This window comes from Dunckerocampus dactyliophorus, chromosome 9 (assembly GCF_027744805.1).
Source record: "Dunckerocampus dactyliophorus isolate RoL2022-P2 chromosome 9, RoL_Ddac_1.1, whole genome shotgun sequence".
Taxonomy (NCBI): domain Eukaryota; kingdom Metazoa; phylum Chordata; class Actinopteri; order Syngnathiformes; family Syngnathidae; genus Dunckerocampus; species Dunckerocampus dactyliophorus.
Genome location: NC_072827.1, coordinates 14,583,746 through 14,603,030, shown reverse-complemented (window position 1 = coordinate 14,603,030; position 19,285 = coordinate 14,583,746). Strand labels below are relative to the sequence as shown.

Genomic DNA, 19,285 nt, shown 5'->3' with positions numbered 1-19,285 from the left:
AATGGTGCTGCAATGCTGCCTCTGTCTACCAGAGGGAGCCAGAGGCCCCCAGAGCCCAGAGGGAGGCTGACATCATTGCAGTTCCCCCGGCAGGCACCAATGAATGCTTTTAAAGGCTGTGATCTTAAACTTTCGATCAGCTGATGAATGGCCTATTTCAGTTTAATGTTTTTTTGCAATGAATTGCTTGCTCAGAAATGTTTTTGTCTCACTCCCATTTTTTCTTTTTACATTTTGAAGCTAAATTGGAGCCTCTTCAAGATCCAACAGTGCAAAATGTAAATTCTTCCAATTTTTCAACTGGTCTTAAAATTTTGACCAGGAGTGTATGTTGATTTGTATGCACATTTAATGCACTAAAATGTGTGAATGTGTTTATTGGAGCCAACATTATTTGGGAGTATGAGTTAAGACATATCTAGCAACCAATCAAACACGATAAAAGGCATTGCTCCTTTCAACACAATATTTGCAGGTTCCCTTTTCAGCTTCAAGCCCCCTCTTTGGACTCCCACAGGGTCTACAAATGAGGGTCAAGAGGGGAAGCGCCTGGGCCGGCAGCTCATAAATTGTCAGTTTCGAAGGACGGAGAGTCAAAACACAGCTCTGTGTGCTCAGGCGTAGGCTTTCCAAATAAGAGGAGGAGATTGTATGCTTTTACTGGAACATAGTACACCTTATGTAATGAGTTGTTTTTCCTTTCTCAAGGCACATTTTTCAAAGCAGGCATAATAAATGCAATATCTGCTGTGATTGGGTCCTATGTTCTGTCTGCACATTCAACTTATGGTATGCCTCCTTTTTAAACTCGCTTCTCACACTCTTGTCGATGTCTGTGTTGATTTTCAGTCACATTTTCAATCCAAAAAGGTTGAACAGATGCAGCTGGGCTTTTTACTCAGTTGTGGAAGACATTTCACATTTAATCCAAAAGTTGAAAGATAAACTGCCTTTATTAAATTTTTGCAGACTCTTGTCAATGCATTATTTTCCATAAACCGTTTGTTCGCAAAAGCAACTGTCATCCAGTCTCTTGCATATACGCATATTTCACTTTTTCTGGTAACCCTCACGTCGTTACTGTGCACATTCTAGGTTAACAGTTACCACAAATGACTGTGGTACCTCGTTTTTCGTAGTAATCGGTTTTCAACAAAAATGTCTGCCAAAGATATGCCTCGGTTTTCATACACTGTCTGGGTTATCATAGCGCCTAAAAAAACTATTATTACGCAGAATCGAGTGCCCACACAAAGAATTCCATGCGTTGGTGGTGGCTAACTGTCATGTTATTAATCCACTGCGTGAGTCCAACTGTGTTAGTAATGTGTCTTTATTACAGAACAACCACATTTTGTTCCACTTATATTTTAACTTGGCAGAGGTCTGCGTCTACAGACATGGTTGAACAACAAAAAAAAAGTGACATACTTTCTTCAACAGAAATGTTATGACATCATCCTGGCATTCGGTACTCGAAAGACTGTATTTGTCGGGTAAAGTCAGTTTGACGTTTTAATTACAGGCCGTTAAATAACTGCAGCACAATGAAATCCTAACAGTCCCAAAAAGACCTGAGTTTGCAAGGTCTACATGATGGCACATTCCCCGGGAGCCTGAGCCAAGATGAAGAAAAGCATCACGTCACACTCATTCTGGGACTAAATAGTTGCTAGGGTTAGTTTCAAATGCCATGACATCTTACACCAGAGTAGGGTTTTTTTCAGCCCACACTGGAGCATCTACATTACAAGGCATTCAACCTCCAATATAGTAAAAACAACCTTTTTTTATGCTTTTTATTTTTTCCAATTTTAGTTATGCTTTGATTACTGGCAAAATGTGTACAAAATCCTGAAGATAACATCTGTATTCACACTGTATTCATCCCACATTGGGGAAATTCCACAATAATATATTATTACAAATGGAAACCTGCCAAGACAGAGTTCCTTTGCGGTATTGTATCATAGTGTACAGAGATGTCACCACAAACAGAGGTCAGTCTAAAAGTGGAACAAGCGCCTGAGTTGAGCAAGATGGGGGTGGAAGTAGTTGGGATAATGTTGCAAGGTAATTTTAAAAATGTCACTGCTCCTGCTTGGGCATTTTATCAAAAGATGATAACAGCTGGTGAAGGCGAGCCAACACTGAAATGACTACTTTCGACAATGGTCTATCGTCAACCGCATGATTTTATTCAGCCTGTCATTTTCACACAGCTCAAGATGCGTTGCTCGTCAAGTGCAAATGTCATCGCATCCAAGAGCCAAACTCTTGGGGGGGAACCTCCAAATATGACAAATGACTAATTCGACATTTACAGTAAATGTACATTACACTTAAACAGATGATGCATAATAAGTATAACAGCCTAACAGGCAAAAATTTCCTAAGGCTCAACAAGAGACAGCAGTGGTGCATTGCATGTTCCTAAGGCAGTAGCTACTTCCTGACTATGGCAATTCACCAAGGACAAACTGAACGTAAATGCAAATATGCGAAAACATTTCACTGAAAGAAAACAATTGGGAATCATTGCCGTATAAAAAGCATATGCGTGTTGTTGTTAAAGTTGCTCATTCGTTCTTATAAAACCCTTCTATGGTTTTAAATCACATATTGATATTCTAATAGCTAAATACTGTTGCTGCTCCACGTTGAATATATACATAGACCTTCAAGGCCAGATAAATATACAAAGATACATAGCGGACGAGCATATATTAAATGAAATCATTTACAGGTTGTTTTTGTCAGTAAAAACTGAAAGTTTGACCAGAAATAGTGCCATTTTGACCAAAGACACAGGAGATGGGTCAGATTTGATGTCGTCACTTTACTTCAGAAATCTTTTTTCAAGTTTTTTAAGATAAGTCAAAAGGAATGCACACATGCATGAGGAATTCCAGCCTATTTTGCCATGTGTTTGCTAAACATAAAAAGCATGTTCCATCCAGGATGTTATGCAGCGCCTCTGAGAGCATGTGAGTGTCCAGTAAACAACACTCCACATGGGCCGCATGGGAACGATGCTTGACTTCCATATTGGGCGTGAATGTGCTGGGCCGAGGGTGCTAGGGCTGAAGTTTACCTTGTTAGGAAGAGGGCTTTGGAAAAACAACAGAACAGAAATGTTCCTAGTGGACCTAAGATGTCGGGGGGAAAAAGTGAAGAGGGCGGTGGTCAGAGACGATGAGGAGCATTCAACACCGGTTGCTAGATGACAGTCTGTGATATGTTACATGTTGTGGGTGAGAGGAAGGAAAATGTGATGCAGAAGTGGAGGGCGATTTCCTTCCCCTGTTCTCTTGGAATGACCGTGTACTCCCTCAGGGCTGGGCTGAACTCCTCCCCATATAACACTGAGCACAATCAGTGGGCAGGGCTGGAGAATTTCCTCTCCCCTTCACTCTCACTCTCGTTGTTCCTCTTACATCCTTTTTCTCAGCTTCACAGACACGTGAGCACCAGATACGTACATGTAATTGAACACAATCCTAGAGCATGGCCTTCCTTATGGACTAATTGTAAAGACAGTGCACCCAGTTAGATATACAATACATTGGAAGCTTTTAGGCCAAACACACTGCATTCTGGTGGCAGATCAAACGGTGAGCTAAACCTAAAGCTACGCAAGTACTGTGTAAAATAAGCCTGATTTTAAGTTAGCCGACTCTCTTTTGAATCATGCGATGAATTGACGATTAGATGGGTTTCTAGTGTATCGGTTGGCAAAGTCACAATGTTGATTTTGTCCTGCCCGGCCATCTCCTTGTCCATGTACACCGGGTCTGTGAAAGATAACTATGCGCAGTTTTTAATGAGAATGTCAGATTTAACAGTGTGTTTATACAGTGGTCATAGTTATGTGAAACCACCAGCTACCAAACCGAGCCAGTTTTGTGAATTAAAACTCTAAGTGAAGTAAAAAGGCTTTTGCCATTTCATCTGTCATTCATACCCCATTATGACTCATACAGGGGTTTCATCATTCAGCCACCCATCCCATCAAGTTTCCCTCCAGAAACCCTTAGCAACTAAGTGTTGTGTTTCTGTCGTAAAAAAAAAAAGGCTCCACCTTCATTCAACTGATGTGTTTGTCATGGGAAATTCTTTAAAAGAAACTTATGTCTACAGCTGTTAGACTGTTCATTTGAAGGTACCCGAGAAAATCATGGTTAATGCCTTAATTTTACGCCACGAGTGGAATTCACTTCACTTCACAGGATCACGTTAACGTTGCCATTGTACAACATGTAGTGGCTATAGCCGTGTTTCAGTACAAATGACTCTGGGGCCTCCTTGTGGCGAACATCACAAAGACAGCACATGATTGGCCCTACGTTTACATGATGTAACCTCTTTAAATACAATATACCTCTGTCCAGTTCATCCCAAACGAGCTCGATGGGGTTTAAATCTGGAGGCTGTGCTGGCCACTGCTATTGTTTTTTTTTTTTTGTCCTACGTAGTTGCGGCATAGCTTTATGTTTTGGGTCATTATCTTGCTGTAGGATGAACCCCTCACGAGCCATCGCCTAACAAAGGGTACTGCATAATGCAGAATCCTGTGGTTTTGTGTTCTTGACCGGTAGTGTATATTTAGCACTTTATGATCCATAAACAATACAACTGTGCTCGTGCGTGCTCATGATTTTATTGGTTTTAGACATGCTTAACAAGTAACTTAAGGAACATCATGTTTATCCTTCCATTATGTCTGAAAACAAGCAAGAAGACGCAAAGCTTAAGCCAGTGCTTCTCAAATAGTGGGGCGGGCCGCCCTGGGGTGGCATGGTGAACTGTCAGGTGAGAGAGAGCGGGAGGACTTTGAATATTAGTGCAGACCTGCCAACATGTATGAATTTGTCGTACTCATCATATAACGCTTGAATAGGCATGTATGCTTCACTGCTCTCCATTTTGTTGCATTTCGCTGGGGCATGACAGAAAATAACTAAGAACCACTGCCTTAAACGTACCCTTATGAGAGTCAATGCTAAAAATATAGCCATTCTGTATTCACCAATTAGTATGAAATTAACACAAATGGTTGCAGTTTGTACACCGTCCATGCAGAGTGATAATCCATCCATCCGTTTTCTATGCCGCTTCTCCCACCCCAGCTGACTTCAGGCAACAGGTGGGGTACACCCTGGACTGGTCGCCAGCCAATCGCAGGGCACCAGGGTGATAATACTGTATGATAACACGGGTCACTATTGATGGACGTGTATCATTGTGTTCATAGCTTCCCCTCTCATTTAGCCCAATAAGGTGCCAAACTACACGTATCAGTATGATGTAGAGCAGTTCTACACCACTGCTAAGTACAACCACATTAATACAAATATTAAGTTCATCTCTAACATCTCTAACAGGGTCATTGTGGAATTACTGTCACAATGAAATAGGGCAGGTCTTGTATTTGATCCCTTTAGATTGTGCAGTTGCTGACGATGGCCTGCAACTGTAAATGTATAGTTGTAATGCTGCAACATTTCCAACAGATGGCACTCTAACTACATGTATTTATTTCCATTGTACTGTATGTGCAGTAGAACGGCACTATTTTGGTTTCAGTCAGAGCATGTCAGGGTGGGTGATGTCATCATCAACAGAAACTTGAATCTTTATCAACTCAAAGGGCATAGCAGTACAATCGATACAGCACAAACCTAGCTTAAACGATTGCAACGACTGCTGTTTAATTTGGAGCAAATATCGGGCTGGGTGAACTTTATCTTATGAAAGAATTTTTAATAACTCATACATAAAAAGAGCACAAATGACTGTTTTAACAGCACAAACCTCGCACAAACGATTGTGACTATTTTACCACAGTTTTGCATGGACGGGGGAATCAACCTCACATAGGTCATTGTGGTACAGTAATGTTTTCACAACTAAAGAATGTGTCTCATTGCATGACACTAATGCACGATATAGCCAATTATGTGTGTGCGTGTGTGTTTTAAGTCTCAGTGGGACTTGTTACATACCAGCTGTGTGAGCTCACCAGTTAGAAAAAGCGTTATGATAACCTCCACTATCCCTTACACACACACACACACACACTTGTTATTGTAGTGTGTACTTTAAAGTTGTATTATTATAGCACTTCCGACTCCACCACTGAGTAGGAGAGTGACAGCATTAAAATATGTTTATTGGGACATAACCGTGTCTTTCCTTGCATGCTACCTTTACTCAAGTGTTTTTCATCCACCCAGTACGTAAACCTTCGTTTAACCCGAGCTGCGCCTGTCAATGAAAATAAAAGTCACTTCCTGCCCTCAAGGTCAGCTCTCCAAAAATACGCTATTACAGAGTTCCTTGTTTTGTAACTGGAAAACTGCAGTCCTGACCTGCGTCAACATGCTATTGTCAACTGAACCCACACCTTGTATCCTGGCAACCAACAGAGAGGAAAGGAAGTCCATGCGCTTGTGTCATCAGGAGACCATGTGATTGCAGATTGTTTGTAAGCAAGAGCAGCTGAGGGGAGACACTGTTCCACTGAGAGGTGGAGTATTTGGCGTATTTAGTACAAACTACTATCTGTTGCATTCTGGTCCATATATTATGTATCACGATGTTTCTATGCTATAGTTCCATACGTGCAATAGTTTAATGACTAGTTGTGTTCTTTAAATCAAGATAGCAACCTTGTCATGGTGTGTTCTTGTACAAGTAAGCTTTTACAGATGAAAAAAATCCACTGCCTTTACGGTCACGTGCACGAGCGTGCCTAAATGCACAACATGACATTATTTATCTACAGCACAGTGACAGCAGGATAAAAGGTAGCTTTGATAAATTGCCCATTTCTTAATTAATGCAGGGATGGAAATCCTTTAAACAGTTGGAATGTAGAATGTATTGAAATTAAGGAATGGTGATTAAAAGATATACAAATCTTTCAATTTCATGCAGATCTTTAGGCAAAATATGGAGTGCACAGCAAACAGCAAATTGGATGACTTTTATAGGTTTGTTTTATTGAATGTGCACTCAGCTTCTTCATATCTTCTTTAAATCCAATTCTTATGTAGGGGGAGTTATACCAGACGGTTATACACTCAACAAAAATTAGTTTTTACACCCATCTCAGGCTGGCCACAGTAAAAGGCCACTCCAAAAAAGGGGTGCAATGATCATGCTTTGTAATCAGAATCCTCTTCTTCTCATCTGAACAATATTAGAGAGAAAAAAGGCATTTTTGTGCACAAAAAAAGAATAAGTTTTCGATTTTGAGTTCAGCCCATGAAAAAGGTGAGCAAACACAAGTGTTGCATTTTGCGTTTGAGTGTACTACAACATAGCATCCCTATTTCAAAGGCTTTGCTTACACTGCCGGCTCCATAATCATTATTATGCGGATTTTATTTGACTTTTTAAGAAGTCTGAAGTTTTACGAAGCATATCCATCTTCCTTGCAAGTTTACAAAAGAACAGCCTTGCAAATTTAAACTTGCATTAAAAGCACATTGGTTGATGTTGCGCTCCCTACTTCATAAAGGAAGGAATGATGACTTCAAATAACCTTGAACAAACCTTTTGCTAACAAGACCTTACATGCCCTACACACAATACATGTTAAAAACTAAATGTGGCTTTGTCAAACAGCATCAAATAACTGAACAATACGATAGAAGGAAATGCTCTTTATTGTCTGAGCTGTACCATCATGGGTCAGATCTGGAGAGCTTGCAGCCAGATGTTCCCCCTTTGCGAGCCAAAGCAAACAACCACACACTTCCGCATGGCTGCAGTTGTAGTTATCAAAAACAGACATTTCCACTGTCACATGATTTTTGTGCATCCGTCAGGGTCGTATATTCTTTATTCCTGTCCACCTCTTCCATGCTAGGTTAAGGTTGGTGGGACCAGGGTGCTGACTGGATGTTTATCATGGAAACTGTTAACTTCCTGCAATATACTGTAGCTTTCCTTCTACTTTCTAATTGGAAATTAAGTGGGCGATGACAACAATTTGTTGTTATTAAAACATTCACTGAGGAGCCAGCTGTGAATACATGGAAAGAAAATACTCGATGAAATAACTACATGAAGCAATGTCAGTAGAAATTGCGTGTGAATGCTGAAGCTGAACCGAAATGTAGAATGAATGTTAAAATATCCTAAAAATGTATTGAAATCTATTCACCGACTGAGGATTGAGGATCAAACCAGCAACTGGGAGACGACCAATCTACCACCTGAGCCATTTCACCCTGTAGAACAAGGGGAACGTAATGGAGAATGTAAAATGATTTCCCACCGGTAGGGGGGCACCAAATCAATTGCCTAATCATTTTTAGAGGGAAAACTGTTGTTTCTGCTTCTCAGCATTCACAAAATAATGGGATTAAAGCTGCCACGATTAATCAATGAATCGATTATTAATCCATTAGCCAATTAATCGACAGCTATTTAGGTAATTGTTTAATCGTTTCATTTAAAAATGTAGTGTAAATATCCTGATTCCAGTCTCTCAAATGTGACTATTTTTAATTTCCTTAGTCATCCATGAAAGCAGACCTATTATAGTTGTGTTTCAGGTAAAACAAGATATTGACACACATCAGCTTTGACTTTGAAAAAGAGGAATCAGCATGTTTGCCTCTTTCTGATATCTTGTGAAGCAAACCACTGCAGAGATGTGTGCATAGTGCATAAAAACACTCCCACGCAAATGATGGGATTTATCCACTTGTACATTTGCGTAGGAAAATGGGTACATTCATGCACAACTCTTCCCATGCAAACACACAAAACCTAGTGGTGGAATAGTGAAACTACAAATAGCTACGCCTGTGCCTGTCTAGCGCAGGCCATATCATCTTGCTACGTGCGTCACAACTTGACCATCAAAGAAGGCACCGGCCCTCCCCCAAGAACAGACAAGCTGAAGCCAAATGCAAAGCCTGGCCCTAAAGTTGATTTATTTGTTATTTCTTATTTATTTTTTGGTGATGCACATGTTGCAGTCTGTGCCAGTGACTCGTTGATTTGCAGTAGCGTTTGTGATGTTTGTCAGTCGGAGAAAGTTGTCTTCCTGGCCTTCTTTGCTAGATTTTGGGGAGGGAAAAAGTCCATCCATACATTCTTAAAGGGATGGATGGACTTTTTCCCTCCCTGAAATCTAGTAGCAATCTGCTACTAAGAGGCGGAAATTAAAAATGTGTGTGTGTGTGTTTTTTTTAATCCAATTCATCGATTAATCGAAAAAATTATCGACCGAGTAAATGATTATTTAAATCAGCCTTAGTTGCAAGCCTAAATGGGATGTCTCAATATTAGCAGCAAAACATACAGCTTCAGTCTATCATCTTCCTCCTGTGATAAAAGTGAGATATTAACCAGTCAACCTACCAGCTATTAGATTTTGAATCTGACTATGATGTGACCTACAGATTACCTGAGATAACATCAGATGACACTGCAGTTAGGCCCGTGATGGATGTCTTTGCTGCAGGTAAGGATTGGCTACTCCAAGGGAACCTTTGCTCTTGCTAATGGAACTTGAGTTTTATTATGTTGTTCCCCCCAGTTGAGTTCCCAAATGATCTTAGGGTCTACAGTAATTGTCGTGGGTGATGGGCAAGACTTAGAGTGTGTTTTCAGTTTCCTATATTCAGACAAGTTGTTTGAGGAAATTTAGAATCATATCTGATTTACAGAAACTACAGTACCTTCACAATAAAAAGTTACGTATTAGGATTCAGCTTAGGTGACTGACCTCTGCAGATAAGCCCATCGTGGATGAAGGTCTGTTTGCAAACACTGCAGTGCTTGGCCTTCTTGAAAGTCTTCTCCCGGAAGGTATGGGAATGCAAAGTCTCCAATTCCTCCGGCTGCACAGAGAAAAGCAAAATACACAGGTGGCGTGTGAGTGCTAAAAATGTTACTTCATGAAGTCCAGATGGTTGAGTTTGTTTTGAACAGATGTTTTGTGCAGGTGTTGGGTAAGTGGTTCATTTTGTACAATCCGTCTATGGCATGAACAAATGAACACCTGGCTACACGCATAAATCACATACGGCCATTAAAAACTTCACCCTGAAGCCACCTCTCATAGAGAGCATTACACGCAGACATAAAAGTCTCAACGCTATATATTATCAGTGTTTGAATTCAAATGTTTCTCAATTGAGGGGATGCAGTTTTCCAAACAAATCAGCAAAATTATATTTTAATTTCTTTCACTCTCTTTTTGTCCTTCCCGTGCAGCTTTTTGTCATTTTGTCTGCCTGCATCTCGCTGGTCTTTTTCAAAAGTCATTTCTCAGCTAAATCTTTTTTTCTGTCTGCTTTGTAAGATTGGGACACATCAACTCCAGGTGGGGGCTCAACTGTTTCCTGTGGTATCTTTTCAAGAAACCTGTAATGTGTTTGCTCTTTCACACTGAGAACCAACCACTGGGAAAAGTCATTTTCACATCATTTCTGTGGTCTATTTGGCCAACTGGTCCCTGTGAGGTTTAGCTAATTGAGGAATAAGTCAGACAACCTTAACCATATAAATGTTTTGTAGCCATTTTGTTAAAAAAAAAAAAAAAACATACATCAGACCACAATATGTTTTTGTGAACTCAAGCAGTGTGTGGTACTTGATCAACAATAAAAGGACAACCGTAAGGAACATTGCTGAATATCTGTATTAAATCTGCAGATATATACAGATTATATACTCCGTGTGGATTAAGTGCCAGGACATACACCCATATGGAGAGCGCTAAAAGTAGAGATCCCACATATTGGAGGACTTGATGTAACGGATGCCAGCCTGTGAGGCTGTGCAAGTGTACGTTGGTAAACCTCACTCCCTCTGCTTTAAGAGCTGCGCTGAACACGCGGTCGACAAACTGGGCTTTTGGCCGTGTGGTCAGCGCTCTCGCCTCCTGTTACGAATGTCCACGTCGCCCAACCCTATTCCAAATTCCAACATGTCTTCACTTTTGAAGGAAACCTAATTCTTGATTCTGAGAAAGCAATCTACACAAAGCTTACTCTACTTTGATGTATCTCTTACCTCCTTTGTTGGAGACTTAAGTCTAACAAGAACATCATGAAGCGATCATGATGGCTTCCATATGGGGCACATGGACTTTTAAGGAATGCAGTCATCACAGAATGCAGAGACGCATATCCAAACACTAGGCAGGTAGGTCTGACAGAAGACATTACAGAGTTATATGTGTTGTGGGTGTTCAGAGACTTGAAAGTAAAAATGGACAGTTTAGGCAAAGACACAACGACTTAAGTTTCACAAGCCGCAACACAAGAACAGAACAGCTTTCAAGTGTACTAATTTCTTTCTGATGTGAAGCCAGTAATATTTATCTGGCAATCATAGCTGGTAATGATGTGACATGGACTGCCAAGGGAATAATTTAGCAAGTTGATATTATATGTTTCCAACTACTGTGCCCAACTACAGTATTGGAACAGTGAGGCCAATTTCTTTATTTTGCTGAAGACTGAAAACATTTGGTTTTGACATCAAAACATGAATAGGAGACCAGAGAGCAACATTTCAGCTTTTATAGCACCTTTTGTTTGAACACACACATTTCTCATGTGAGCAAATATATTGGAACATGTGACTGACAGGTGTGTTTTGCTGCCCAGGTGTGTCCTATTTACTTATTTGCTCTGATGGATCGGCCATCGATCAGTATTGGCCAGTTTCCATGAAAAATCAAGAGATCGGCATATGCCAATAAATGCATTTTAACGGCGATCACAAAAAGCGATCACCTGTGGCTAGTACTATTGCAGTCTGTAGTGATCCCTGCGTGCAGTGCAGTGTTTTGCCCTACCGTCTTGGGCAGCGTCCTACTCCCACTTTCCTTCACAGGCGTGCCAAAACAAAAACAATCACGTCTGCCGTGTGAAAATTAACTGCCAACACACGCCACAAAAACTATCTTGCGGGGGTACAACGGTTAATACAGCATTTGGATGGATGGATGGATGGATGGAATCCATGTGATCAATATCAGTCCTGGATGATCAGTATCAGAATCAGCGGCATAAAACCTTGATCGGAGCATCCCAAGTCCTATCGCATTGCTACTCAATCAATAAATAGCACAGAATGTCGACGCTCATTGGTCATAGCCAGTACAACCAAATTTGAGTTGTCTTATATTACTAGTATTTCTCCTTCAGGAAGACAATATAAATGGCCTTCTACCAGTTGGATGTGCCCGGAACACCTCCACAGGGAGGCGTCCGGGAGGCATCCTGACCAGATGCCCAAGCCACCTCATCTGGCTCCTGTCAATGTGAAGGCGCAGCAGTTCTACTCCGAGTTTCTCCCGGATGACAGTGCTTCTGACCTTATCTCTAAGGGAGAGCCAAGCCACCCTACGGAGAAAAGTCATTTTGGCCGCTTGTATCTGTGATCTTGTCCTTTCGGTCACTATCAAAACCTCCTATGACTACCCAAAGCTGCTATGACCATAGATGAGGGTAGGAACATAGATCAGCCGGTAAATTGAGAGCTTTGCCTTTCGGCTCATCTCTCCCTTCACCACAACGGACCTATGCAGAGTCCGCATCACTGCAGATGCCGCACCAATTCGCCTGTCGAGCTCACGTTCCATCTTTCCCTCACTCATGAACAAGACCCCGAGGTACTTAAACTCCTCCACTTGGGGCACGATCTCATCCCCGAGTCGAAGGTGGCACTCCACCCTTTTCCGGGTGAGAACCATGGGCTCTGACTTGGAGGTGCTGATTCTCATCCTGGCTGCTTCACACTCGGTTGTGAACCGATCCAGTGAGAGTTGAAGGTCACAGCTCCATAATGCCAGCAGGACCGCATCATCTGAAAAAGGAGAGACCCAATCCTGCAGCCACCAAGCTGGAACCCCTCAACGCCCTGGCTGCGCCTAGAAATTCTGTCCATAAAAATAATGAACAGAATTGGTGACAAAGGGTAGCCCTGGCGGAGTCCAACCCTCACTGGAAACGGGTCTGACTAATTGCCGGTAATGCGAACCAAACCAGTCACACAGGTAACAAACGCCATGAATTAGCTGGTCGGATACCCCATACTCCCAGAGTACTCCCCACAGAAGTTCTCCAGGAACACAGTCGAATGCCTCCTCTAAGTCCACAAAACACATGTAGACTGGTTGGGCAAACTCCCATGCACCCTCAAGGACCCTGCAGAGAGTGTAGAGCTGGTCCACAGTTCCACGACCAGGACGAAAACCACACTGCTCCAATGCTCCTCCTGAATCCAAGATTTAACAATCCAGCGGATCCTCCTCTCCAGAACCCCTGAATAGACCTTACCCGTAAAGCTGAGGAGTGTGATCCCATGAGAGTTGATAATGAACTCATGAAACGTATTAATCAATCATTTGTAGGGGTTGGGGAGAATTGAAAATGAAAAAAAAAACTGACCTGAACTGCCATATGGAACAGATTTGTTTTGACAGTGTACTGTAGTTCGTGAGTTCTGTGGCCAAAGGAAAATCAGTATTAAACAGTACAAGATTATTGGATTTTGTCCAGAACATACTGAGCGACCGTTCCTTCTAGTTTCTAGTTCTCAAGGCTGACGTAGTAGAATGACTGAAAACTGAAATCTCATCTTTATTTATAGATCGCCAAAAGACCAGAGTTCATGTGGAGGTTTAAGAAATCAAATGATGCTACCCCTGGTGTTGCTCAAGCTCGGTGTGACAGCTCAGTGTTTGTATTTGAGAGCCACATGGCAACAGCAGGACAGCCAACCCCTCATTCCGCCCTCCTTGCTATCACTGCATAACATGATTAGCTTAATCTAGTTTGGCTGAAATAGCAGTCATGGCTGTACTGGGTGCACCGTGCTGGCAAGAAAGCTTTCCTAGGAAAGAATGGAGGTTCTGTTTGGAATTCTTCCATGGAGTTACCTTCTGTGCTGCCATGAACTTTGTTTGGCAACTACTGGGTTGGTATCTTGGATTTGAATTTAGGGGGATTTAGATGAGGTGAGCCTTAATTAATAGTCCAGTTATTCGAAAAGCACTAAAAGAGCAATTGACAGTGAAGTAGCGGAAAATAAGTTTCTTGAGCTAAATTAAAAACCTATTAAAGGCCATTGAGATGACACAATTTATAGAAGCAAATGAAAACATTTCTTCGGCAAAATGTGCAATTTACTCCACTGCAGCATTACTTAAATAGGTCAAATTGTAAACTCACACATAGGCCGACAAAAGGCATCCAAAAGATCATTTCTGAGTACAAGGAGAATGCATATTACAAGGTTTTCAGACAATTTTGCAGGTATGAAAGCGGGATTGTTATGACAAAGTGATGTGTATACATGTGATTGAAAAAATCTGAGCGTTTTTTTACTTGGTTGTTGTCATGTAAATGTGCCCTTTGTTTTGCGGCAAGAAAGCATGAAAGCATTCATGTGGTGATTACCGCCCTTTTATATAGAACTCCCTATGGAGGCTAATAGAAAAAGTTGTCATGGAACCTGCAGTCATCCAAAATAACTAACTAGAGATCCGCAGTCAAAATGCCAAGACACCAGAGTAAAGGGGAAATTCAAGGCACTTGGAGCACCAACTGTTAAATCTACACTAAGTTAAATGGAGAATCGAAGAATCATCAAGGAACTGGACAAATTACATCATATGGACTTCAAGGACATTAAGACACAACTCACAAACACCTGATGTAGTTTGAAGTCAACAACAATCGACCATAACAAATCCATTATGTAGAGCCGTATCCAGTCAGTCGTACAGTACATTTGCCTAGCAGACATACTGAGGTCCAGGCATCCAACAGTATATGACTTATCCTTTTTACACATTTGTCATTCTCTTGTATCTGAGGGCGGAAGCAAGGTTCTAACAAAATTCCTTCACCTTCCCAAAATCATGAAAGGAAAACTGTACTTTTTGAGATTTTTTTCCCGTCATCCACAATCCTTATGAGACATGAACACACGCGGCTTTCCCTTTTCTGTGCGTTCTGAAGAAAGAAAAATAGCTAGCACCAGTCAGCTAACAATGCATGTAATGGGAAGCACGTAAAGCCCTCTAAAAAAACCTCCAAAGAATGTCGACAATGTTCCAGTTACATAACATGACCTGCATATTAACTAAGCTAGAGCGACATTGTTATTGTTGGAGCTAACGCCAAAGAACTACTTTTCTGACGTAGTGACACAGCGCCTCGCTCACAGCGCCTCACTCGCAACATCTCACGACACAACCGAGAGGTAATGTAAGCTACTGGAGTTGCTGCGTCGCCGGTTTGTTTGAATTGAAGCTACCAGTTCAACAGTGAGCACAAGTCATGTGCAATCCCATTAGTCGGCATCGCAATGAGAGCGGATCTTGTAACTGTTTCATGATGGTTTTATTTTGTCAATGAAACGTTTAGCACTAGTGCTACATGCTAACGCTATGAGAATGGCTTAATGTTTCACTATAGCTGGATCTGCCTAGCGCCCAGAAATTATTCTCTCCCTAGATAGCAAACGTTTTCTCTATGCTGCTGTTGTTGACTGATGTAGCGTTCGTTGCTATGGGCTCTGTGAAATTAGTGTGCCCAGGAAGCAAGTTCCGGTAACGCTTAAAATGACCAAAATACGGCAAAGTACTGTAAGTATTACATGTTATCATGAATGTGCCTGTGACTATATGGTCACAACTTCTATATAAAACCATAAAACCTTGTTGGAGGGTTTTTAAAGGTGTTTTAATAGAGGGCTGTATAGGTAGAATACGTGAATCCCATTACATTGCATTATTAGCTGTCTCGCGCTAGCAGTTTTTTAATATTAAGAACGCACAGAAAAGAGGAAGACGTGTGTTCCTGATGGGCAAAATTCCAAAAAAAGTGAAGTTTTCCTTTAAAGTGGGAAGCAGTCAAATACATTTCTCCTTTGTTGTTGTTGTGCTCTGCAGAAATCCATGCTCAGACATTTAACCTCAAAATACTATGTAAATACGGCACCGGACAATATAGCTTGAGGTTTCCTTTTGTGAGCTCATCATTGTTTCCGACCATTAGCAATGCAGCTGGCACTCTAGGAGTTTGTTTATTGTTTAGGGGGTAGCTGGTGAGTCGCTTGGAGGGGGGTGACAGGGGAGACATGGGGGGTGGGTAGCACACAATTAATGAGTTTAAGACAACTTTTAGGTCATGTTCATAAACAATGTGGCCCTTTATGATTTTTCTGTTTTAATGTTGCAGGAGCATGCAAGAACCTTCAGCTTTTTACATATGTTTCACATGGCAGGCACTCAAATGAGTCACAAAGGAAGGAAACGGTTTTAAACAGGCAGACAGGACCCCAAAGCTGAGGTCAGGGTGCAAGCATACCCCCCTGAGCTCAGGCACTGCAGCTCCTGGGAACAGACACTCTTCCCTTGGATAGGCATGCATAATCTCCCGACTCACATTCATTAGCACACATCGGTAAAACAGAAACTGAAAATCTGTAAATACGCAGGAGATGGAAACAGATGCACATCCATGCACACACACACGCATGCTTTAAAATCTGTAATGCTCCTGATTTCTCAGTAAGTCTTTAACAATTCAAGGTCACTTGTATAGTACTTTTCATTACTAGAATTTTTTTTACATTTCATGTTACTGTCACCACGTTAAGTCACAATACGATGACTTGACGGTGCTCCAAAAACTAACAAACGCTACAGTGAAAAAAATATAAGCCAAGTCAAATGCAAACAAAAACACAGTGTGGTAAGAAATAGTCTCAGAGGGATTATTACTTTATCATTACAATTACAAAGCAATAACTATTGCAATCAACAGCAAGAAAAGGGCAGAATGGATGGCCGATACAAAACACTGTGGCGGACAGAAAGGTGAACCGCAATCCATGAGGCAAAAAGTTATGTTGTGTCGTCTTTCTAGAAGTGGCACAGCGCTTAAAAGCTGCACTGATTACTGATGGTGGTCAGGTGTGCCTCTTTACTCTTTACAGAAGCGTTCCTGGGGACCATACTCCTCCCAGTCGACCAGACACTGGAAGCCCCTTTACCTTCTCCTAACATCTAAAATGGCCTTGCCTTTAGGTGTGTAACAATACGTGTATCTGTATCGAACCGTTCAATACACATGCGTACCAAACCGTGACCCCTGTATCGAACAATACGCAGTTTCACAATTATTTTATCAACTTCTGACGGCGCTCTGTGCTGAAAGCTCATTGTATCTGTGATCAACTACTCTGGTTTAGGTTGTATTGTCAAGCACTGAGCCACTAAGCTCCGCCTCCCACATTCATACCATGCTGAAAGGTAATTTATTTTTTGTATAAAAAAAATATCGAACCGGAACACAAACGTACCGCATGGAACTGAACCGAACCGTGAATTTTGTGTATCATTGCACCCGTACTTGGCGGTCTAGGCTGGATGGCCATCCATAAGCCAAGGAGGCAGAGGAGGATTGACTAGAGGGCTGAGGTCGCTCTACGCAACAGGCTTACGGATGACAACGAGGAAAGCAGGGCAACTCTTGCGTGAAGAAGGCAGTGTCAGTTTCGTCGCACAGGGGTGGATGACATGACCGATGACTCTAGGCAAGAGCTTCTTGAAGTCTGTGGCCAAAAGTAAGTCTCCTGAGGACATCCGCTCTTTCTGTCCGGGCTGGGAGTCGGATGCAGGTTTTCCTGTGGCAGTCTGCCAGTTGCGTGTAGCAGTGTGGCTAGAGGGTGGCACATGTGATGTGCCAGGCATGGCAGAGATGTTCCTAGACTATGGGGATGACGGCCCCAGACTCCACCTCCCACTATCACGAGAGGGAGGGCAGAACAGTTTGAAGAGGGCTTTGGCATTCCAATTCCTGGATCCAGGGGGATAGGTGAGGGTGAAGTTACATCTGGTGAAGAACAAGGCCCACCATGCCTGAACGTAAAAAGTTCTTACAGTCGGTAAGAAGTGCTCCACTCCTGCAGGGCCAGCACGATGGTCAGCAGCTCCCGATTACCAATATCGTAGGCGCTCAAGTTGGGAGTTGAATGTCCAAAGCATACAAAAGTACAAACAAAGTAATGTCAAAGATACGCTTGCAAAAGGTGACAGCACTCAAAAAAATCAACCGGCTCTTTGAACAGACAGTGTTGGCCGATATACCGTATCATCAAATGAGCTAAAAGAAGGACGAGAGGCTAATTTAAATAATATATGTATTGTTAGGTGTTTGCTTTTCTTTTTCCTTTGGATGTCCATGGAAAATCATTCCAACATTTACAGGAATTTCTATCATGACCTTGCGTTTGCATTTAAAAAATAAGACAGCAGGAGAGGGTGGATGGGCAGGAGGAAACACTTCACCCCCTCTGTCTGGGATATTTCCGACAGTCTGAATAAGGTAATAAAGTCAAATAATGAGCACAGTGGCTGACCTCGGTCAATCAGACACTATTGTTCTTGAACCCATCCTCTCCAGTCAACTGGGTTAATCAGTGAGTTAGCGTGCCGCCATATGGAACACCATATGCACGGATGGACATTTCAACAAGGCTCAGAGGAGTGACCACGACATGTATCCATCTGCAGATGTCGTGGTCTTGGGTCTTGTCATGGTCATGGGTCTTGTGTGTGATTTTATTGTTCTGTCCTGTATTTGCAAAAAAAAGTCCCAGCCTCTTTCGACATACACCCTTCTTGGGATAATAAATGACCTTTGTCCTGTCTCCACACAGCCTTTCTGCAAATCTGTGGGAGTGGTCAATGGACAAATCTCAAGTTATGTAACAAAATAGCTGAGGCTTTTGGAGTTTTCAGACTACACGCACGCAAATACAAAAGAAAATACAAAATAAATCACTTTTTGACATTTCTTATATTTATATCACCAATGCGCAGCACACCAGTGTTTCTCAATTCATACAGTGGCTTGTACAGATAAATAAAGTAGTAGTATTCTCAATACTATTTCTCAATTTCTCAATATTACTTTTTCTTCATGCTTTGTTACAGTTTAAAGTTGGCTGATGTCGCTTAAGCTACATTCACATGGCAGCTAAATTTTAATTTTTTTCTAATATGTGACCTACAGTGGTGTGAAAAAGTGTTTGCCCCCTTCCTGATTTTTTTGCATGTTTGTCACACTGAAATGTTTCAGATCATCAAACAAATTGAAATATTAGTCAGTGACAACACAACTGAACACAAAGTACAGTTTTTAAATGAAACTTTTTATTATTACGGCTGAAAAAAAATCCACACCTACATGGCCCTGTGTGAAAAAGAGATTACCCCCTAAACCCAATAACT

General features: G+C 41.7%; 1 protein-coding gene across 8 annotated transcripts in view; it reads right to left on the bottom strand.

The window, feature by feature from the left end:
* tns1b (tensin 1b) overlaps positions 1-19,285 on the bottom strand; it is a 172,390-nt gene that overhangs the window by 115,991 nt on the left and 37,114 nt on the right. For all 8 annotated transcript variants that reach the window (XM_054786473.1, XM_054786479.1, XM_054786471.1 and 5 more), the window contains exon 2: positions 9,749-9,863. In XM_054786473.1, coding sequence (XP_054642448.1) covers positions 9,749-9,863 — 115 coding nt within the window. The remainder of the gene's footprint in view (positions 1-9,748; positions 9,864-19,285) is intronic.